The sequence below is a fragment of the Otolemur garnettii genome, unplaced genomic scaffold (genome assembly GCF_000181295.1).
Source record: "Otolemur garnettii isolate 467f Iridium unplaced genomic scaffold, OtoGar3 scaffold00064, whole genome shotgun sequence".
Classification (NCBI taxonomy): domain Eukaryota; kingdom Metazoa; phylum Chordata; class Mammalia; order Primates; family Galagidae; genus Otolemur; species Otolemur garnettii.
The window spans coordinates 3,094,677-3,119,653 of NW_003852459.1; the positions used below are offsets into that span (position 1 = coordinate 3,094,677).

Here is a 24,977-nt window from a genome sequence, read left to right on the forward strand (position 1 = left end):
AATGCCAGTTCATAGTATACATACAAACATCTGCTTCCGTGCACAAAGGGATACAGAGCGCTTGACAGGTCTGTGTTAGCAGGGTTCGCAATGCCAGTTCTTTATGCAAAAACCCTAATGCTTCCCGTCAAGCCATTAGAAGTGATACAATCAGCCCAGGCCCCATTAAGCCATCAGTGTCCACCTGTGATAAAGATGGCCATTTGTTTTCTTAAAGCCCACTTAATGTCTGCTTAACTCAATTTGTCAGGAAATGTAGAACAATTTCCTCACAGCCTGAAATTTGGTAGTGGTTCAAAGTCAAAAGGCCAGGTCTAGTCCTATTCAAATGATATAATAAACAGTCTTCAAATCGAAATCTCCCTTGAGAAGTAGATGTTTACTTTTAAAAAAAAAAAATTATTAGCTGGAAAAGAATAACATTTGCATCCTTTATTATTATTATTATTTTTTATTTCTGAAGTCCTGGAATATGTCTACCAGTGAGAAGGACTGTGCTGGATTATATGAGAAAATAACTTTATTCTTTTTTCAAATTCAAACAGAAAATGATTTTAGAGAGAACAGAAGAGTCTCTGCAAAGCTCTGGTCTTTCACCATAGCAATCCCTTCTGACCTTTTTAAAGAATCCCATTGCAATATGCACAAATTTGCTTTTTCGTCTAATTCTGTTTTAAAATTTCCCATATTGTTTACATTTATCAGAGATCAATGTTACCTTTTAATGTACCTTAAGACTAGAAATTACATGACATTTTCTGAAAATATTTTATTTTGAAAATGAAATACAGGGGCTGACTTTGCCCCACCCCAAATCCCTTTTAAGCACATGGCCAATTTCCTATGTTAAGATATCTGGAGAGCAGAAAGGAATCAGAAGACATTTCCAACATTAACCAACAGGGGGCTCTCTTAAATATTCCATATACACCAGCTTCCTGCTGTTTCATACGAGTTGTCCATACAACTCTAACGCCAATTTTCACTAAAAATTAAGCTAAAAACTTTGATTCTTGCTTGTCCAACAACTTCCACATTCAAAATATTTAACTTTTGGTTCCCTGTGTTCCTGCTTTAGTAGAACTGGTAGCTAGCTGCTAATGTGAACTCTAATTTATCAGCTCACTCTGAGCGGAAGGTACACTGAAGAACTGAGTCAATTGTCTGGATAATTTAATCAACAGATATTAATTGGGCATCTAATACATGCAGAGCAACTGAGGCAAAATTGAAGTTTAGGGATATAAATCAGCTGAATAACCACCTCATCTCAATCCTTTTCTCTCCAAGTAGAAAAAACTTTAATGATCTATTTTCCAAAGAAGAAAAATTGATCTGGGTAAAAGGCCCAGGCAGCAGAATAAATTGTGTATCTCAACGCAAATTTTTTGAAATAAATAGATGCCTGTTTTTTTACTTAGAAATATCACCATGGCATCTTACCCATGAGCTAGCATTGTGTATATAGTGTATATTTTCCACTCCTCAGAGGCTCAGTCCACTAGGTAATAAAATTCCCTAAGAAAGGATTTGATTGAGGAAGAACCAGAAATTAGGATATGATACTAGACTGTATTTACATACTTTGCACTGCAGGATCTTTGGTCCTACTTCAGCTTGCAAATTTATAGTCTTATAGCATTTTATGTCTTCTGTACTTTCTCTCTGAAAATGCCCCTACACCAAATACTTTCACCCAAGAGAAGAAAGTGGCAAACTCAGACTTTGCTTTCTTGATTCTGGAATACATTCACTAAATAAAAGATTAACTGCAACAGAAATACCTAGAGGAAAGTCGAGTACATGATTTCCCTAGAAATGATTTGATCTGTGAAAAAAAATAGTTTATCTTTCTGGTACATAGACCAGACTATATAGGTTATCATCTTACCAAACACAGAGAATTACTTTTATTATAAAAATAACACAAGCTCATTGTCAAAAATGTAGAAAATACATTGTAAAATTGAAAAAAAAAAAAAACCATTCCTACTCCTACTATGCAAAAATAACTTACCACAGTTAATACGTATTTCCTGTCAGTCTTTTTAACCAGCTGCTTAACAAAAGTGTAATTTTGTGGCATCTAAACAATTGTTCAAAACTTTAAATTACTTCTTTGTACAGATTTTTAAAATAACAATTTTTTTTTGAAATTAACTTGAAATATGCTAAACAGAAGAAAATAAAAGGTGTTACTTCACCACATTTTGGGGTAGATTCCCTTTTGATCTGTTTACTCTACGTTTGTTTTTCCTTAGCCTGCTTAACTTTAAGATGCCTGTAACATAGGAAAGCTCACATATAACGCCAAATTATTGGATTTTTTCAGTCTTTATCACTTTAACTGCCCCCCACTCAATTCTTTTCTACGCAGTTGTTACAGACACAAGGCATGTTTACCCTCAGCGAGAGAGGGAAACACTCTGCTGCTCTCTCTGCAGCTTTGGTTTTTAAGAGGAGAAGGGAAAACTTGTTTGATCTCTCTCTAGCGCAGCAGTCCAATAATGGTGTTTTCTAGCAAACTCCAGAATGAACAGCACTACTCATTGTCTTAAATAATCATCACATGCCCCCAGAGCTTTCACCCGAACCATGAAGAATGGACACAAGAAAGGTATTTCCTGTTACCAAGAGCTAAGTGGAAGCCGGGGAGAAATAATCCAATGGGGCCCGAGTTTCAGATCCCAACTGAAGGGGCTTAGTTTTGCTTACAGGATCTCAACTCTTGAGTTACAATTTTGGATTCATCACTTAGTAGACTGACATAATCCTTCAAGTAAACTTTACAGGATAATTGTGTTATTATAAATTAAATCTTTGCATAGATGAGACTGTCTTTCTGTTATCTTAATATGCAAAACACAATTTTGAATGTGCACAATTTTAGGGCCACAACATTTTTTTTCCTTATAAACTCAGTAGATACTGCTTCATTTTGTGGGGGTTTGTTTGTTTGTTTGTTTTTGTTTTAGGATTAGTAAGAAAAGTCTTAGGAAAGCCTGAATGTTTGTTTATATAGTCCTACTGTTGTTTTTTTTTGTTTTTTGTTTTTTGTTTTTTTGAGATAGAGTCGCAAGCTGTTGCCCTGGGCAGACTGCTATGGCATCACAGCTCATAGCAACCTCAAACTCTTGGGCTCAAGCAATTCTCTTGCCTCAGTTTTTCTATTTTTAGTTGAGACGGGGTCTCACATTTTGCTCAGGCTCATCTTGAACTTGTGAACTAAAGCAATCCACCCACGTTGGCCTCCCAGAGTGCTAGGATTACAGGCGTGAGTCACTGTGCCAGGCCATATAGTCCTACTTTTATCTGAATAATGCTCTATCCTTGTCATTTGAAAGTTTGCCAGAAAATATCAAGACACTTTATCTATTCAATGATATTTCCTTAGAACCTAGCTGATATTTTCAAGATTGAAATAAGTTTTTTTCAGGGTTTTTTAAATTTGGTTTGTTTGTTTTTTTGAAACAGGTTCTCTCTCTGTTACCCCAGCTAGAGTGCACTGGTGCCATCACAGCACACGTCAACCTCAAATTCCTGGGCTCAGGGAGTCCTTTTGCCTCAGCCTCCAGAGTAGTTGGGCCTACAGGCGCGTGCAACCATGCCTAGCTAGTCTTTTCTGTTTTTAGTAGAGATGGGGTCTTGCTCTTGCTCAAGCTGGTCTCCTCCAACTCCTAAGCTCAAGTGATCCTCCCACCTCAGCCTCCCAGAGTGTTAGAATTAAGAGGTGTGAGCCACTGCACCTAGCTTGAAATAGGTTTTTAACTCACAGGAGCTGTCTTTAATTTTGTCCTTGGTTACTGTGTATTTTTCATCATTGTGGTTTCTTCCTCTCATATAGATATAAATTATAAATAATCTCTCAGCTCTCTGACTTCCAACATGTCTTCTTCCTCATCAGTTTTATGTCTCATACTTTGGGAAAAATTTCTCAAGTTTTTCATCCATATCAGTGACCTAATTTTTCTGCAGTAACAATTTGACCTTTGATGCAAAATTTAATTTTGTTTTGCATGTTTGGTTTTCACACTTTTCTTCAAGTCCTTATCTTTTCATATTACCTTTACATCTTACCTTATCCTTTCCCGATGACTTGCTAATCCTTTTCATTCAACTCTTTGGTGTATCAAATCTGATCACTAAATAGTTTCCTAGTTGTCTAGTGTCATTGTGAGAGTTCTGAACTTCTTCTGAGCATTGTCTTCTTACTTGAAATGAGTTTTTTTCATAGGTCATACATTCTTAGAAATTTCATTATTCATCTCAGAAGGTAGCAATGTATCCAACATTCTAGTCATATCATGTTTTACCCTTTGTTTCACTTCTAGCCTAAGCTTTGCCTTGGAGCTACACTAGGATGACAAATTGATAATCGCAGCTCTTACATGAATCTTCATCTAATGTGTCTGTTCTCACAGGACCCCATTACCTCCTCCCCCAACATGGAATTGTTTCTCTCCCCAGTTCCTTGACTCTCTGGCACTCTAAAATATGAAGTATATAAAACCCTGGAATTCCAAGACTTTATTCCAAAAGAATTTTGCAAGTCTCAACACCCTACCTCAAACTTTACCTGGGGAAGTGTAATTCCTAAGGTGACGGTGCCATTAACAGGACTTCCTTTCCACCTTCTTTCTACAATGTGCTCAGTTATTGTGTGAAAATTACCACCTTTAAATTATCTCCATTCAAAGAGTAATCTTGATCTGTAGTTTAGAAAGAGAGGGGATTTGTGGGGAGCAGAAGGGAAGCATTTACCCTACTCTAAACAGCATTAGCTGTGTAGGAAGGAAAGGGCTACCCAGTTTTCTGGTTGGCATAGGCTTTGAGGTTTCGATTCTAAAAATCAGGCAATTGAAGAAAAATAAGAATGCTTCTATGTGCTTTCAGAAAGGTGGACTCTCTTTCTTGTTCAATAGCTCAGCCAGTTCCAACCACTGGCATTTTCCAATTAAGTCTAATATGTCTTCCAGTAAATTATTCTTTAATTTTTTCACTATGTTGACTGTCAGTCCTTGCTTAACATGTTTTAAGAATTCTAGTCTATTTTCCTCAAGCATATTTAGTGACAAGTTTCAAGAAATGATTAGGTGTCGCCAACCAGATGCCATCAAAACCAAAAGTCAAGATTTAGATCAGCTCTTTCTGGAGGGCATCACATTTCAAGTTTTCATTCAAATTCTTCTCTGGGGTGTGACCCCTGCCTATGGCTTCTTCTTTATATTCGTGTCTTTACCTAGAAATGATAACAGGCCTGAGAGGAGGATATTTATTTTTAGTGCTGCCATTTGCAAGGACCTTTGAGCTTCTAAGAAGATGCTTAGGATCACAAAATGTAAGTCAATCATTTTATTGTAATGACAGATTTCAGAGTATTATTTTTCCATTTGGGGGATTTTTTTTCTTTTCACTATCTAAACCACACCTTGGTTCTTTATGAAAAGAATTTTGGATTTTACATCATAGAAAAAGTTTCTCTTGGCTTGCCTTGCTGGTAAGGAGGTGTGTGAATGGTCTCAAGTTATACATTTGCAGAGGAAATACCATCCAGATGCTCAAGTCAGCCTTTTCTTGGCAGACAACTAAGAAGTATACCAAAACTGAATCTGAAATCTTTAACAAAAGAATTCCAAAAGCTCTGACTTTGGAATGGACATTAATTAAATGAAATAGTCATATCCCCTATGATCAGAGTTTAACTACTATTAACCAGAGTTCACCACACAATTAACACTTTGAACTATTAACAAACAGAATTATAGCAAGAAATTTTGAGGTTAGAATAGTGGATGAGCATATTCCCTTTCCCAGCTCACTGTCCCTCATCTTTAAAAAAAAAAAAAAGAAAGAAAAAATGTACCATTCCGGTCATAACGAACTGTGCAGATTTTGTTTTCAGAGCGGTATTTGCCATTACATATTGCACATAATGTATGGCACTGTTAGGAGGAAAAAATTGGAGTCAAAGTGGCTGGAAAGTTAGGTCTGCTCTGTAGCACTGTGAGATTGTTGACATCTGCCGAGGTTGGAGCGCTCAGTAAGCAGGAAATGGGGTGTCACTCTGAGTGGTAGTTTACCATTATCCTGGCATCCTAATGAAGTGTCTGCAGTGCACAGAGCTTCTGGATGGCATCTTAACGCACGGCTAAGCAAAAGCACTTCTCTCCCTGTCACTGTCATCCATCTGCCTGCACCCTACTGTAGCCAATGGGATGGAACCATGCTACAATGTGCTATAAGCCATTTAGAGTTGCACATTGCATAATCAGTCCCATCAAATATGTAAAAAATGGCTATTATTGGTTATTTTCCTCCAAACTCCGGCACCTGGAGTTTGATACATGAAAGTTAAACTTTTCCAAGGGCTGCTTTTTGCTATTAATTCTCCGTCCTCATTCCACTCCATCTAAATGGGAATAAGTTGCAACCTCATTGTCTTGAGTCTTGTTAATGGATTGAAGAAGTTGTATGAATATTCATTAAAGACTTCCCTGTACATCACACTTGGTGCAGCCATCAATTTACCATATAATGGAATGGTCATTTTCTTAGCAAGAATCATTTTTAAGAAAAGGGCAACTGCAGTTGCAGATTGGTTGTTTTCATCTTAGAGCACAGGGAGAGTTTGAGGTCTTTCAATAGATTCCTTTAAAGATACAGTGCATTTCACCAAGGACATTTGCATTTGAAGCTGGCATTGTCAATGCCCCATGATTCAATTTGGTGCTGTAATATTACCTCCGATGAAATTCACATGCAGTGGAGAAGAGAATGCTTATTACTAGGAGGCAGAAGTTGAGCAGTGTGTGTGAGTGTGTTTGTGTGTGTGTATAATCCTCCCGAAACTTCTGGATAAGGCTGCACAGCACCTGGGGCTTTCATGACAAGAATTGAAGTGGTCACAGAGTTGAGGAGTTTTCTGTAATAGAGGCAACAGCAATCTGCTCAACTGAGGGAGGGGAAAGGCAGACAGGGTAGAGTTAGATAAACAAAAGGGCATAACATAATTTGGTTGCATCAGGAATTTTTTCACAGACATTAAAACTATGGTAAACATAACAGCAGGGAAGCTTGCACTGCAGCACAGTGGGAAGCTTAAAGCGTCTGCCGGCGCTGTGCCTGGCTCAACCACTAGAAGTCTCTGACTTTCATTAGTACTCAACAATTCAGCCAGTTCCCCAGCAAAGAGAAAAATCCGAGCGGCAAAACCCCTCACTAATTATTGTAAATGCTCCCAGGTTACAGTAGTTGGGGGGCAATGATGGCAAGATGGTGTTTAACTAGAACAAAAGAATCATTCTAAAATAAAAAAGAATAAAAGGGCTTGTTTGTTTCTGTTTGCTTTAAATCAGTGTAGCCCTTCATTTGGTTGGTCAAGCGCAGTATGTTGGAATATTAGGCCACCATTTTAAAAGGAAATTTTGGAAGTTTGAACCAAATTTGTCCACAACTCCTTTTGAGTAATAAAATTACAGGTTAATTTCACAAACGACCCTCTTTCGTTTAGCCTCCAAATTTATGCAAGCGTACTTCACTAGTCTCTGCAATTGTTTCCTTTGGAGGAAATTTGTAATAAAACAAAAAAAAGAATACAGAACCAAAAGTAACAAGGGAGACAGAGTAACTAATGCACGCCGCTGCAAAATACTGCTAAAGTCTCTTCTTTTTCAAGAATGTATAATTTGAGAAAAATATTAGACTTCTTCAGAGGGAGAGAGACCTACTGGTGATGCCCATAAACATTTAAAGTGATAGATTATTTTAAATGGAATTATAGGTGTTTAATTATGCTAAATCCAGATTCAGGAATCTGTCTCTTCCTTCATATCCCCCCAGCTGCTGTGAGCAATACAGCACATCAGCGTTCCTTCATGTGCGAATGTTTTTCCAGAACTCATTTGCAAAAGAGTCGAAGCAATATTAAACACCACATCCAAACCTCTTTGAAAGACACAAAGAAATGGGAAAACACATCAGAACTAGACCATTGAGAAAATTCTCCTTTCAAATTTACTGTTTGCTTCACATGCTGGTATAAAATATCCCACCAAGTCCCGTTTGTGATCCATGTGAAACAATCTTGATTTGCTTAAATTGTCACATTTTTCTTGCGCATTTCTTTCTAAATGCAAAAATGGCAAAGAATTCTCCTCCCTCTTCATTATAAAAGTATAGAATTTCTGGCTTGTTTATTCCTAATGGAACACTTGAGAAAGGAAAAAAATATACAAATATCTCTTTCAGAAGATTAGTTGTCTCAATCTTCTTAAAAGAGAGGATTTCTTCTCCGTGGTAAACAAGTTGGGCTTTTCACTGTAATTTTCCATTGTCAAATTAACACATTTCACTTCACTGACGTGGTCCCACAGTTGGAAAGCATTACACCCTTTAATATCCTTATTTCTTCTCTCCTGTGTATTAGTGTATGTCTTTAGGACATTGATAGTTAGGGGCAGAATCTAAGCATCTTTTCAAACGAATGTGTTGGAGGAACCTTCTCCTTCATTGTTAACTTCCTGAAACAGAGTCTGAAAAAACTTACCCTCTAACAAAATAAAGCTAGTATACTCCTCAGGAGAACACATCTCCAAGCTAAAGATGTCAGGCAAAACATGGCGTAAGTGTTTTGAAATCGTGCATAAGGCATGTTGTCTGATCTACTGGTAAACATTCTACAGACAAGGTCAAGAATGAAGAAAAGTCTGACCATTAAGTCAAAAGAGAGAATAACCATTTTTTTAAAAGCAGATGATTTATCAATTTTAATTTCTAGAGTCCTTTTACAGAATGTATAGGAAAGTTCCCCAAATACAGTGAAAGTGTATCTGTATGTACACCTGCCATCTGTGTGTTTCTTCAAAAATTATATTAAAAGTGTTAATGAAAAACGGCTAATATCCTCAAGAAACTATAAAAAAAGAAGGGTAGGAGAGAGGAAAGCAAGCCATGGCAAAAAAATCTAGGCTCAGCAGCTTTCTGGGGGAAATGGTGAAATGTGACTATGTGATTTATAATGAGAAAAGGTATCTACAACATACAATTTTCTACCTAGCTGCAAATAATAATTCATAGTGATGTCCCTTCCAGATAAAAGACCTTTGCTATGTAGGACCCATGTGGTAAAATGATCATGATAAATGTCAGACCAGTGCAGGTAACGGCTTTACAAACCATTAAGATTAGCTGGCTCTTTTTTCCGATGATAACAGTAACCATGCTGTGACTCTATGTGGTAATAATATCTCAGCCCTGATAAATGCCAGAGCCAGGCAGAGGTGTTTATCATTCCCAGTTCAGAAATGCTGACTAAAGTTACCACATGTTGCCTGTTTTTCTTCTTTTACAATAGTCTCAAAATTATTAAAAAAAAAAAAAAAAGCTGAATCATAAAATTATTTTATTGCCCATTTCTTAAAGGATTTTAATGCTTGTTTAATTAATAACTTTCACTTGCTCTTTGGGTCGCTGTGTGGCCGTCAAATTAACTTGCCAGGCATGCAGTCTACCATGCTAACATCTCCCACCCTCTTCAGAGGATGTTTTGTTCAAAATGAATAGTTATGGATAAAGTTTAATATGCTTTCTTTTAAAAAATAGATTTCAACCCAAAAGACGGGGAAAAGTTTTCTTAGTTCACATTATTCCTAATTATGATATAGCTCTTAGTTGTTTTCAAGTGAGATTTTTTTATTATCCTATAAATTTCATTTGTTTACCAATGGAAAGAGTCAGAACATTAGACACTTACATTAAAATCTTCAAACCTTGAAAAGTATTCATAACATTTCCAGCCTTATGAAAATGTACAAAGATAATGCTTTATATAAATAGCTACTTGAGTATTTGAAATGGATTACTGGTTTGCAATAAGAAAGATGTTAAATGACTCAAAATGGTCTTTAAAAAAAACAAAAAACCTTCCAAACCAGATATAAATGCATAAACATAATATCAAGAAAATTTTCATGGAAGAATTGAATTTCAAAGAAGTAAACCAGTGAGCTTTATTTTCTCAGCACAGACTACCACCTAAAGATGAATTAGTGTCATTTGTAAGTTACAGAAATGTACTTGGCCACCATGACACCTTTAAAATTACTTTGAAGAACAAGAAATTCTGGGGAGGACAATAGGATCATGCTTTTCCTGTGAAGATTGCTGCTGGAGTGTCAGCCACTGCCTTGTTCTTCAGTTCAAACAAATAGGGGCAGTGCAACAAAACTGAGGGGGGCAAAGTTTGGTGTGAGAGCCAATTTCAGGGCAATGAATTTTAGGGAATGTTATCATTCTAAAATCACTTGCACCAAAGCAATCAATAGCCTCTATTAAAAGAACTTAGAGCCTTAAACTTGAATACAGTTTCCAAACCTGCCCCTAATGTGAGATCGACATATCAGAAGTCACAGATATAGTGGCACAGACATAGTTACTTGTAAAAGGACAGATATCACTACTTTCCTGAATGTATTTTGAATGTGTGAAGAAATTAAGTTTAATTCATATCTGAATTACTTTGAATTTTGGGAGGGAAGAAATTATGAGCTAATATCTCAGAAGCTTTTGGCTTAAACAGTCAAAGATGATCCCTTAGTCAAAAGAAAGATACAAACTTAGATGATCCCTTCCATCAAAAGAAAGATACAAACGTCACTGATACCATACTGCGTCATGCCCATGTTTAATATATACTCCGTATTATGACCTATTTTATAATTTATCTGCCCCTCTGCATGGTACAATGACAGCATGCCAACAAACTTTGTGTATGTAGGACATAAGCCTTAATAAATGTGTTTAATACTCTGTAAATTATTTATGAAATAAATATTTTAATTTTAATAATTTCATACTTATTATTGCTTAATATTTTGATGCAGCAATCATCTGACTCCTTTTCTGAATGTATTTATCTTCATTTATTCTTTATGAGGTTTTTGTTTCTAGTCCTTATCTTAAACATTGTTATTGTTATTAAATTTTAAGCCTTTTAATTATGTGAAGGCAAAAAGTAGAAACCTAATAAACACATGTAAAAAGAAAAAATAGTTTCATACTTGTTCATTGTGAAGAGCAGAAGTAGAGGTGGAAGGAAGCAGAAGTAACACTTCACAAGACTGCTCTTAGCAATGCTTCTACCAGCATGCTCTGGGCGGCCTAGTTTCTCCTGTACCAGGAGCAGACTGCCCATTTAAAAAGTGCTAAAGTGTCCAGGGAGCTGAAGCTTTCCTCATTTGATGGAGTTGTGGACTCATGCCGATAAACTGGCCAGCATGTTTTATGACACTGACATTTCTTGTCTATGGAGAGTTCCCATTTTTTAAATTTTTTCTAAAAGGGCTGGATTATTCAAAGAACAAACAAACATTAATATTTGCTAGGAGAAGAAACTATGAGTCCAAGAAAATCTGATGTGAAGATGGGAAGATCAGATTTAATTGTCAGGGAGCCTCGGCAGAGAAAGGAAGGAGTCACATCTGAGTCATGTAGATTCCACTTCCTCCCGGGTCTAACCTGCAAGTAACCATCTCTCTTCTCAAGTCGAACTGTTCTCACATAGTTGATCAACATCTAAAGCCAAACTACCCAGCTGTCTTCAGACTTTGAGAATGTGGCTTCCTTTCAATTAAACATAAAATATGGCTTTTCTGGGCTTTTTAGAGGGGAACACAGATTCTTGAAAAATTGCAAATTGTCATCTACAGGTTAGCCTTGTGGTCATGGTTATTCCTTATTTATGATGCAATGACACTTCTATTTGTAATATAGTGTATCTACTTATGAATGACAACCAGTCTTTGATAATTGGCACCATTCTATGTATTTACAGAGCTAACACATACTGGGTCCTGCTCCTATTGTTAGAAAAGCATAGTAGAAAGTAAAATTTAGAGCTTCACATGGATTCAGAAACAACCAGAAGCTATGAGTAGTCATCTATTAGAGCTGAGAGGACAACTGGAAAGAAAGATTTTAAAGAGAAGGGGTGCTTACAGTTACGGATCACTTACTATAAGGTGCACTTACATGCATTAAAACATTTAATGCTGCAAAAGAATGAGCTGTGTATAATTTTTCTGTACTTTTAAGCAGAGAAGTAGAAGCATCAAGAGGTCAAGCATCTTGCCCAGAATCATGGAGCAGAACAAGAATTCTAACCCATTTCTTTCAGACTCCTCTGTAATATACCACTTCTCTTATTTACAACATGAGTTTGAAATATGTGTATATTTGTATCTATTTGTGAAGTTTAAATGTGTCCCTGAAGCATCTATCTCTTCCTAAAGTAACTATAACTATTTAAAAACATTTATCATGCAGTTATTGTCATCTTTTGGATGACTCCTCGACCTCCCAACTCATGTTTTGTCATTAAAAAGCATATCCTCAAAGATTTGTATTCAGTCATAGGGCATGCTGAGACAAATAAAATGTCCTCTGAAGACACTCATTCCTCTTCCATGCAAAGGCAGTCTCTAACTAAATTCGGAAATGGCCATGACACAAGAAGTATAAAATTGAGTAGAAACTGGAGAATCCCTTTCTTCCAAATATGGCCCTGACATAGAGTGGCTACCATGTTTTTCACATAGCATGCATTAAACATTTCAGAATAACTTTCAGAAGCAGAACAGCTGGGAAACCGCTAACTAACCTCCTTAAAACAGTGGGATACAGTTGTCCTTTAAGACTTGCAGACAAACGAGATGAATAGTTACTCCCTGTCCATTGGCTACTGGGAGAATCTCATCTTTTCTTCCTCAGGGTGAACCTATATAAAAAAAGCAGAATTTGTTCTGAAATGTGATTTAACATGTAGCTATAAATAAGTTAAGAAAAATAAGGGGATAGATGATAAGGCCAGAAAAGTATCCAGCGTAATCAGGTCCAAGGTTCTTCTGTGTGCAGAACTCTTTCCATTGTGGATATAACTTTATCTTAGCTCTTTTCTAAAAGGCATTCGGTTGTAAATGTGCTTGTTTTAGTAACATTTCATGCAGTAAATGCAAGTGTAACTATCGTAAAACACATTTTGAAAAAAAATGTGCCCTCAACGTCACGAATGGGGGGAAACTCTAAAGCTGCATTCTTCCTATAACATTAAGGGCTATTTCACACTGTGTAGATGTTACTTCTACTAACATCTAAGTATTTGAAGAAGCTCAGGTGCAGCAATGAATGAGTTTGGTAAGTTTGGGAACATGGGGGCAAGTGGGTAAAGAGTGAGCATGAATAAGAAACAATTTGGAATCACTGTTGGACAGAGGAAATGAGCCACTACAGGACAATTTCATAGCAGTTATGGGTTCACAGCTCAGAGACCAAAGGGGCTGGTTGGACATAGGTGAGGAAGTAAAACAAAGATAATAAAGAGCACAGAACAGGTACAAAAATAAACCATAGTGGAGTAAGGGTAGGCACAAATGTGACAGAAAAGGGAAAGAATTAGGGGGTCATTTTGGGGGGAAGGTTTTGTATGAGTTTCTTAGTGTACAATTTACCTAAGAGATTCTCTAATCCTCCATGTAGAAAAAGTTCCTTCCCAGCCCCCCCGCCCGCCCCAGTCATAATGTAAAAAGTTAGAGATCTCGCAAAGTCTTCTCAGAACTTGCAATGCTTCACAATAATGAGAAACCATATGCTGAAGGAAAAATATTAATAGAAAATGCTGTCTTTCAGATGCTCACTGAATCAACTGCAGACAGTTGATGCGTCTTCAGTAAGCTGTGTATGAATCTTAGCTCATTAACCACTCCTGTATTATGTATGCTGATTCTCATTCCTAATATGACACATCAATAAACCAGATCTGAAAAGGTGTCATTTCGATTTTAATGTATCCAATTGTATTTTAGATATTCCTCCACTTAGAAGTGTGTTATTTCCTGATTTTACAAGCTATGGAAGAGTGGGTGTGGTATTGATTTGAATGGGAAAACACTGCTTTCCTATAACCTTTTCTAAAGAATTTTGTTCTGATTATGTTGTAAGAAAAATAAATTGTTCCTCCTTCACAATATTTCAGCCCTCTCTAAGCCATCATGCGGTTCCCCCTCTAGAACAGAAGCATAACTTAGCCACAAATATGCACATGCCACTGTCCAATTGTCTGATTCTAAGTTGGTGTGAAGGAGAAAAAGAGAAAAATACTTTATTTTTCATGCAGAATGTTTCTTATAGGCCGACTTGAAAACCATCATATACTTTTCTGAGGATATTCATTCATAACTGGGCTGCCCACCAATCAGATCATCTATATTTCAGCTTAGCACAAAGTATTCAGGGTGTTGGGCAGTGCCAGGCTACCATAGCAATTATATTTTCACCAACTGGCACCAACTCAGTTCAAGAATTAGCAGCCACAGTCTGAATGTCACTGCAAGCAGATAGTATGCTAATTTCTAGAAATAAAAGGTGAACCAGACCCAGCACAGACCTCAATAAAGGTGGGGGGGGGGAAGGTGAACATTTATAGAGTACTATAAGTTTTACTAGTAATTGTGCTTGGTACGTTACATACTATCTTGTTTATTCCATAAAACTATCCTTTTAGATATTATTCAAAGAGAGTAAGAAACTTGTCCAAGACCACATAGCTAATAAAAAGCTGTTGCAGAATTCAAACCAAGGTTCATCTATTCCAATCCACATTCTTGTCTTTCATTAATTCACTAATTCTTTCTTTATTTATTTATCCCACTACATGCCCATATAAAAGCTGCCTAACTTTATAGGAAAATTCCCCCTTTATTGGGGTGGGGAAGAACTGACAGGCATTCAAGCAGTGGAAATACCAACTGTTGTGTAAGTAGAATATTCCAAGTGCAATGGAACACAGGAGAAAGAGAATGGCCTCTATCTAAGAAAACTTATAATTCTTTTACTGGTGACTTAACAAACTTGGTAATGTTTTAATTCCTGCTCAAGCACCATGTCAATGACCTTGTAAATTCAAGTTCTCCAATTATGCAATGCTCAAGCTTTTCTAAACCCACCCTGACTTTAGGTTCCCTAAAACTAAGGTTTGCTGGATACAGCCATTAAGACAACTCTCCACTTATTGTCCAGCAATTTGCAGTTGCCACTTCTATAGCCCTCAATGTTAACTTACTCTTTTTTTTGAGATTCTGACCTTGACCTGATTATTACTATAGTCAAAGACTTCAGTGAAATTAGTAAGGTCTCTTCTCCGCCCCTTCCCATATTATTTTTGTTGCTTGAAACAAATATTTCACCAGATCCCAATCTATGCAGAATGTATCACCTCCTTGAATATATACACGTGTGTGTGCACATGTGTTTATATGTGTGTGTGTTTATATATATATATATGTGTGTGTGTGTGCATGTATTATATGATCATTGTTGTGTGGTATTAGCTTTTGATGGTTAGATGCAAGGCATTCAAGCACCCCTAACAGCTCTGTCCTTGGCACACCAATTTCAATCTCACCTTTTCTAACTTGTTCTACCTTTTTTTCTGGGTTTATGGTATTTTACAGGCCCCAGCTGGTCATGTGAAGCACCACATCTTCTTACCACCCTTACGCTACAAGGGGGCTTTGTACTCCTTGGCAGAAAAGATTAGGTCTGGCGTAGACGAGGATGTTGCAACTTTCTTTCTCTTCTCTCTGCCCTTTGTTTCTTTCATTTGCAGTTGTCTAAGCCATATTATGTTGGAACTCTTCTAAGAATAACTGCAATTTTGAAAGCTTTGACTGTGGGAGGCATTATTTATAGGTCTTTGTGGTTTTAGGAGGAAAAAGAAAAGCTTCCAAGCAGAATTCTACTAGGAAGACTGCCCCCACCCCACTTTAGCCAAATACCATCTTCTTCAGGATATTTTCCTATCATTCCTTATAAAAAGTTTCTTTTGTAACAATGTAGTAAAGAAACTGCCAGTTTGTAAGCTAACTCTTCCTTACCCTACTATACAAAGTTTATGTACCTACTGACAGAAGATCATGAATTGGGCTTTTGAAAGTACATCTTATTAGGAGGTGTGTATGGTCTTAGCATCAGAGATCCATCCCCAAAGGCTTCTTTTCTATGTCCAGGAAACCCACAGGCAGGCAGTACAGGATGGGTCTGACTACTCGACAGAGGCAGGGCAGCTGTTTCTGTGTGTTCCACTCTGCAGAGCTTTCATTGTTAACATCCCCTAATACAGCCATTCCATCTATATTCAAAGAGGCAGAAAGGAAAAAAGGCAAAAAGGCCAAAGAGTTAAGTCAGCTCATAGTGGGCTTCTCAGAAGGCCCCTCCAACTCTGTCACTTCAGTCTCATTGGCTATATTCAGTCCCATGGTAAGTCCAGGTGAAATCCGGCCCTTTCACCTGGAAAATGGGCCCTTTGCCTGGGTATATTGCCGTCCTGTCCGCAGTGAGACTGTCTTGCTAAGGAAGAAGAGAATGGATGTTTAGTGGGTGTCTGCCTTATAAATTATTCTCTTGAATATCACCTTTCCCACCGGTGACCTCTTTAGAATCATCAGAGACTATGTGCTAAAAGTGAAAAGCATAGAAAAGAAAGCTGTCTAAATCAGGGTACACAAAGTGTTTATGTCCCATCAATAATCATATATCTAGCTGGGAAGGACCTGATTAATACTCTGAAAAGATGAATTCACTAGGAATTAGTGTTCTAAGTAACTCAATTCTTATTCTGCCAACCATGCCTATAAAAGGGGGGAAGAAACCAAAACACAAAATAAGGGAAGGCATTCTATGTTCTGTGCAGTTTTGAACAACTTCCTATTTTAAGAAATGTATATGGGCAGGTATTATGCTATTTTGATTTTTGTGTTTTACATTCTCTTATTTTATACGTGTGTGGGAAGAGTTCTTTTTTTAAGAGTTTCATTCTGTTGCCGAGGCTAGCATGCCATGTCATCATATCTCACTGCATCACAAACGCCTGGGCTCCAGCAATCCTCCTGTCGGAGCCTCCTTGGTAGCTAGAACTATAGGCATATACCACCACACCTGGCTCATTTTTTCTATTTTTAGTAGCGACAGGGTCTAGCTCTTACTCAGGCTGGTCTGGAACTACTGGGCTCAAGCATTCCTCCCACTTCAGCCTCCCAGAGTGCTAGGATTATAGGTGTGAGCCACCACACCCAGACTTATTGTCTTATTTTAAAACAAACCAAAATATGTTAGAGAGAAAGGATGACATAGAAGCAATAAAAATAATCATTGCCCTTCCACAAAATCAAACATACAATAAAATATGTGTAATCAGATTGCATTGTGTGTCCTGCTTAGTTTCCTACTACTGTTGTAACTACAACTCAAACTCAGTGCCTTAAAACAACACAAACTTACCTTACAGTCCTGGATTTTAGATGTCTGAAATCAGTTTTATTGTGCAAAGATCAAGATGCTGGTAGGCCTGTGTCACTTCTGGAGACTCTGTTCCTTGTCCTTTCTGGCTTTTGGAGGTATCATCATTCCCTGTTTTCTTCTCTGCTCCCATTGGCACATTGCCTTCTCTCTCTGACTCAACTTCCCGCTCTGCTTCTCTCTGACAAAGATCTTAGTGATTGCATTGGGCCTACCAGGATAATTCTGAAAATCATACCTTCCTCAAATTTCTCACTTAATCACATCTGCAAAATCCCTTTTGGAAAAGTAGAGTCACATGTTCTGTGGATTAGGGCAGGGATAGCTTTGTAAGGCCATTATCCACCCTGCCACACCTTATAAAATAGGAAATTTAAGAAAACTGACAGAATACCTGATCTTAACAGGAAGATCACATCAAAGTCACATTGTTTTTGCCTTTGAGTTACCCTGGTCTAATTCAAAGTCATAATTAACTCATAATAACCCAGTTGAATACACATATTTCCTTTGGTCACTGATTAGGACTTTCAGTTGCTAAGACTTAGTTTGAAATTCTTCTAAGAAAATTCTTTTTTATACCTATGAAATCTATGGTTTTTTCTAACCTTCTTTTTTATTTTTTTTCCAGAAAAGCAAGACAATAACACGAGAATTGAAACTATAAAGTCTCTTGTACAAAAACTCCCTCCACCAAATCGTGACACCATGAAAGTTCTCTTTGGACATCTAACTAAGTAAGTTATGAGGGCTTCTGGGAGTGTAATACTATAGTAATTTCCTAAATGAGCAGTGTTTAATTTTAATTCTCTAAGAGAGGAGTTTCCAAATCTATCCATTGTATATTTTCCACCTCCCCTGGTTGACTTAACTCTTCTTGCAGCTACTAGAGAATGTGGTAGAGATAGGAAGGAGAACTCAACAAAAGGAACTTCTGAAAGAATTTATTCTTCATGGCCTTTTCAACAAGTAGACATTTGCTGATTGTTAGAATCATCACTAGGGACCAGGGATGGGCCTCCTTGACTTTGTTATCTAATGTATTCAAAAGAGCATGAAATGATTTCAGACATGAGTTCAAAGTCAAGCCCTATCATGTACCAAGTGCTATGACCACAAATGAGTTACTTTAACTTCCTGAAGTCCATGTTCCCCACCTGTGAAGTGTTGGTTCACATTGATAAGGTGCTGTCTTAGCTTAGTAGACAGCTGAAAGAGAGTTAATTCCAAGTAGGAAAAAAAAAAAAAAGCCCATGAGGACCCTAAGAGCTTGCAGTATTTGAAAAGCAGAAAGCAGGCCAGGACCACTAGGACCTAAACGTGAGGGGCGGGAATGGAGTGGGGAACTAAGGGCCCAGACATGAGACCAGCATCCAATCACGTAGGTTCTTGTAGGCCACAGGGAGACCCTATGGGGGGTCTTGGACCCCATCCTAAACACGGGGGAGAACCACCGGAGAGTGCTAAACTGAAGGAGTATAAAATATCACTCTGGCTACCGAGTGGAGAATGAATTGCAAATGTGAAGACACAGAGGCCTTCATATCCAGACAGGAGATATTGGTGGCTTGAGTGGAGCCCCCAGAGAGAAATGAGTGAGACGTCCCAGAAGGAAACAGCTTGGACTTGCTGCTGGTTGGGACATAGTATGGAGAGGAGAGGAGAAATCAAGTGTGTGACTTTGGGTTTCACTTGAGCAAGTGGAAATGACAGGGCCACATGCAGAGATGGGTAAAACTGGAGGAGAAACGGGGTGCACCAGAAAAGCACATTCACGAGCTCTGTTTTGGACGTGGTAAGTCTGAAATGACTGTTACTCATTTGCCTTTTGTTAACACCTTCTTTAGATAAGGCAAAATACAGTACAAGTGGTGAGGTTTTAGCTTTTGCTCCATGCTTATATGCATAGTAATATGAAGCCTGATAGTTTCAAATAGATTGGGCAGTTTTGCTTTGGAGAGATTAAATCACCTGAATTATCTTACCCATTACTTGGAATGAGTCATTGCCATAGATTGTTCAACTAATCTATCGTATGATTTTTAATTGTGAACATAATACATGTAAGTGCACCCAAAGAAAGCAACAGAGATACAAATCCATTTAAAACTGAAATTTGCCTACTAGTCACTCTTAGCCTGAAGAGCAAAAGTAACTAACATTTTTGCATGTATCCTTTCCCATCTCTTTCTAAGCCCATGCAAGCAGGTACATATGGCTGTTTCTTCTGTTAAAAAACATCAGACGCCATGGTTTGTTCTGCAAATATTTTGCAACTCAATGGCCTTTCATTTCATTAGATAGATTTGTCTTAATATTGCTAATGATGGCCTAGTATTCCATGGTATGGATAGTCCATAACTTGTTAAACCAATCATTGCATTAGGAAACATGTTTGAATCTAATTCATCATATCAGTTTCTCTCTTATTTACACTCAGGGGGAACTTTATTTCAAAATTCAGAACATCTCTTAGTACTGTCACTTGCACATGCCGGCCTCAGTGGGAAACCCAGTGTAGTTTCGCAGAAGGATCTTGGGCTTTAAAGAAACAGAAAGAGAAGCCTAGAGTCAAATCCTTACTCTATACTTTGCTCCTGTTATGATCTTAGGCAAGTAATGGTGGATTAAATGATATCACCCATATCTTGTGGCTATGAGAATTAAATGAGATAATGCGTATAAAATGCCTGGCACAAGGTAAGCATTCCTCAAATGTTAATTCTTTTCCCTTAGGATCCAGACACACCATGAAAGGGGTTTAGAGTTACAAATAAATACTGGAGTGCTTATCTCAGTAACTTTAACTAGACAAAGTCATAAAACAAATGGAAAAGCATACCCTTTAATGCTATGCAATACCTAGTCTTGAAGTTCTTGAGAAATATCCATTACTCAGCCTCAATTATTCCTTTTTTTTTCCCAACTGAAAGAACAGCTATAAAATGAAGAAGCTAAGAGTCAGCTAAATCCTCCTTTGGAAAAAAATAAAACACACAGAAGAGAATCTCTCTGGTTAAAAACCTTCAAAAGATGAAGATCCTCTTAGTCTAGGCCACATAACCCCAGTTTTAAGAATTAATGCCTGATTGTGTTTCTGATACATAAGTTAATTTCCTAATTTTGCAAAAACTTTCATTTAGTTCAGTACAGATGGAAATAGATGCTTTAAATGAAGATTTGAGATCAGATTCTTATATCACTTCACAGCATTCACATTTTAAGATTTGTCATTTATAGATGGAAAGAAAAAGTGTTATTTGTCAGCCACAAACCTTTCTTGGGTGGTGTGACCATATTTCACCCTGCACCAATTTATAAACGGGGTTTAATTATGCACAAGTGTGTGCACACGATTATATCTTGTTAAGCGTTTTTTGCTAAGTTTTTGATAAACAGCCAATCGTGGCATGTCATCAAAGCCTGAGAAGACTAAATAAGAAGATTGTTTAACAGAATTTAAATACATTCATGTTTGAAAGAATCATTAGAATGTTTTCCTTAGTCTTGATGCATTTGGTAGTTCTTCAGAAAATCTACCGTCAACACTTGTATGTAGTGTTTATTCCAAATTGTTGCAAATATATATATTTTGAAGTTTGTTTAGTGAGGGTCAGGGGATGTAATGAAGTGCCAAAAATTCCACTTGACCTACGTACTCTACAGTCAGCAGAATAGCACTCCATCTTTGCAGAGCTCTGAGTTAAACACTCTCTCAAAGCAGAGCAGCCAACAACTGAGAAAACTTAACACAGCACAGTGGACTAGAGGGTGGATGGAAATCCTGTGCACAAAAGCCAGAATTTTTAAAGGATTGTGATTACATTAAGCATAAGATTGCACAATGGCCGCATGGGCTGAACAGTTTGAAAGTCTAGAGTCTTCACTCTTAATCAAAGTCAAGGTCAAGGTCTATGCTTCTGCTGTCCTAGCCGGAGACCAGGAATTCAGAATAAGCTATCATCTCAAAATGCCATCAACCAGAAATGTTTGTTAATAGCACTTTCACAAATTGACATTACAGTGATAGGCCCTGGAAGCTCCTGTGGTACCTTCTGAATCATCGTATAAATGGCAGGACCGTTTCTATAAAATATAGGAGTCAAATGCATTTTCCTGTACCCTGCTTCTTTGGAAAGTCAGGGAGGCAGAGTGAAGATGAAGTTAATGGGAAGGAGGACCTAGAAAGATGGTCTACTTGCTGATGGGCAGTAGCTGGAGGTTGAAAGTCAGTCAAAGGAGTTAAGTAAGAAATAGGGAACCACTAAAACTTTATGTACCAGAAAATTGCGTGATGTCCTCGGTGTTTATGAAAGAGTCATCTGGCAACAGAACATATTGTGAAAGAGATAGAAGGAGAGGAGAACCCAGGAGGCCCCGTGGAGGCTATCGTTGGATCCGAGGGAGTGATGGACACTCAACGGAAAGAAACAGTTCAAATTTGGGGATTTTTCAAGGAAAAAGTTCACACAATTTTTATTTCTTTTATTCCTTTATCCCCCATATCCAGTAAGCCATACAGATAAGTCTGATATTTCAATGATGGGTAATTGTGAAAACAGTCCCCCTGACAGCAATAAAAACAGCAAAAGGAGATAGTGTTCAGAACACTGCCCTTTTCTTTATTTTGTGAAAGCAGATGGGAGAAAGAGGAAGATGAGGTGTAGAAAACAAATAAAACAGGGTGAATCCCACTTTGACAAGTGTGTATTGAATCAAGCCCTCTGTTTGCTGCTGATTGGGGTGCACCAGCCATCATTTTGGAGTTTTGGGGGCTGGGGCCAGGTTTGAACCCACCACCTCTGGTATATGGGGCTGGTGCCTTACTCCTTTGAGCCACAGGCACCACCCCTAGCCATCATATTGGGAAAACCATATAGGAAACATACTTCAAGAATAAAGACCTTGCAAATTTGTATACCCTTTGAACTAGTCACATAAAGGGGAAAGGTTTATGCAGATGAAATTGTTTATGACAGCACTGTTGCAATGGTGGAAACTTGGAAATAACATCAGTGTTCACTGATAGGGAAAGAGTTATATAGAGTATGGTAAATCCTATCAGCTTATAAAACAGAGTGCGTGGCTTTTTTTTTTTTTTTTTTTTGCTTTTTTTGCTTTAAAATCCTTGGGGCAATGCTTGTGTGAGGTTAAATAAAATCAGAGATACTATATTGTATACACTCAAGGGGAGTATAATTGTAACTGTGTGGGGAAAATGTTGTACATATAGGCAAGATTATAAAAATATTTACTAAAGTGCTATATTTTTTTCTCTGAGGTGTTAGATTAAGAGGCTTTTTTCATGCATTTCTTTTGCTCTCCTAACGATGCTATAGAAAGAGATCAAAGTTAAGGGAACAAAGAAAATTGGCGTTGAGGTGAGGCAGACTTGAATGTGAGTCTTTGCTGTGCAACTTACTGGAGGTATAAACTTGACCAAGTCACTCAATCCTAAGCTTCCGTTTTTCCTTTTCTTTTCTCTTTTTTTTTTTTGAGACAGTCTCACTCTGTCACCCTTGGTGACATTTTTATAATGAGGAAAATAGAAAATAATTCTTAATGAAATAAGTATAGGAAGAATTGCTGAGATAATATGGGGTGAATTACTGCCAAATTTCCTGGCTTCCAGAAAACTCTTTATCCAACCTCAGATCCTTTTTTCCAAACTTGAGTTTCCTTAATAGCTGAACTCAGTTTCCCAGAGTTCCAGTGAGGCTGTTTTTACATGCCTCACTGGGGGGCAACCCACGTGACCCCCTCTTGGTTGCACTTAGTCCAAACTGGTTTCTGTCACTGACTTCCTCTTTACCTGGCTGTGTCTCCCACGGGCTCAGTTCCAACTCTTCATCTTCCCAGTGATGGCTTGCTGAGATGATCATCTGGTCTGCCTGACTTTGGGACAGACCTGAGGAGATTGGAGATAGGCAGGCACGTCTTCCTGTGCTTCTTATCAAGAACCTCCCCTGCTACAGCAGTTTCCTAGGGACAGTTCTTTGGCCGCATTGTCTAACTTATCGTGGTGAGAATTTCCTGCCGAGATGAACAGAACCTGGCTTTGTGAAAGCCTGGGAGGTGAGATATTTTGAAGCCATTAGGGCTTTACCCTGTAACTCAGTGACCAGTATAAACACTCCTAGAATCCTATCAACTACATAACCACGGAGGCCTCGTGCTGCCCTTTTGAAATACTGGAATTTTTATTGCCATTACTATTAGTGAGGTATTCTAGATATTGCTGAAATCTTTTTCCACATTTTGATTTCTAAGATTATTTTTATAATGCATGATGATGGCCAAAAATATAGAAAATAAAAATTCAAGTATTTCCACAGAGCTCAATTAAACTAGTTAGCCAGATTTACTTTGTGGCAGGCACTTTGGAAGTCAAGACAATCTCAGATTTTTAAGAGAAGAAAAGACACAAAGCAACATTCATGTACACGTTCCTGCATGTAAATGTTTTTCTGAGAAAGTCAAATTAGAAATGAGTGACTTTTAATGACTTAGGAAATAATGCCATTCATTAAATTTTGAAAATAGCCTTGGAGGTGTATATCTGCTGTAGATCTTAGGTGCCAATAAATATTTGTGGAGGAGACTCGCACTTTGTAAAATAGGGTGAAAAGAGAGCTAAACTCTTCCTTTTTGCATTGACTCTAAGAAAATTGTCCAGCTGTTCATAGAATTCCAAGGTGAAAAAATGATATGGCTGAGTAGACAAATCTCATGGAAGCGTGCCAGTTGAATGCCTCGTTGAAAGGAGAAACTGTTGAGCTATGGCTATTTTGTGGAAGTAACCCGATATTTAAAGCTTCTATAACTGTGGTCTTCATGGATGTTAAATAAAATACTCCACAAAAGCATGTCAGAGACGACTTAAATGATGATGACCTAGAAATAAAAGGTTTCTCTGAGGAAACAATGGTGAGGAAATAATTCGTCCACGCCGTCTTTAAAATGGCACTGTGGGCTTTTCTGATTTTGGGGGGGAAACATTAGATGTGGTTAAGGAATGTTCTCTCTGATCACCCAGGCCAATGGCTGATGACATTGCCTCCCCGTCTAGGCCTCTGAATGTTCAGTTCTGCCGTGCTTTGGAGCAGGATATGTTTTTCTGTGCTGTCCCTGGCACGCTGTTCTTTTTCTGTACGCTTTGGTCTTTCACCCAACCACAATACCTGATATCCAAAGACTTGCAGGCCCGGGGTATTTTTACTGGAAAATGAGGAACCTGTGCAAATTATTATTTTCTTTTACTCTCTCTTTTTTCTCTTCCTTCTTCCCTCTCTCCTCCTGAGGGACAGGGGTTACAAGTTGTTTGGAATAAGCCAGAAGCTTAATAGCTTCTATGCTTGTATATTTAAAATGGCACCCTAATCACTGTGAAGAGCTAATATACTTCCTATGGGCCTGAAATTTCTCAACTGGACTCCCGTGGCGGAATTTGGCTTGGTAGTTAAGAAAATTAATTACTCTGATTGCGAGGGTGAAGCAATAGTTCCCAACTCCCCGTAGTAATCATTAAAATGTCATCTACTTAGGAGACATCTTGGCACGGGATTTATAAGGTTTGTGAGCTGGGGACTAGGGTTCAGTGATCCTTCCAATGGCGTATCCTTGTTCTAGAG

At 37.9% G+C, this 24,977-nt stretch overlaps 1 protein-coding gene across 1 annotated transcript in view; it reads left to right on the forward strand.

The window, feature by feature from the left end:
* LOC100942085 (rho GTPase-activating protein 15) overlaps positions 1 to 24,977 on the forward strand; it is a 322,990-nt gene that overhangs the window by 244,232 nt on the left and 53,781 nt on the right. The window contains exon 7 of the mRNA XM_023515030.1: positions 17,978 to 18,083. Within this exon, the coding sequence (XP_023370798.1) occupies positions 17,978 to 18,083 (106 nt within the window). The remainder of the gene's footprint in view (positions 1 to 17,977; positions 18,084 to 24,977) is intronic.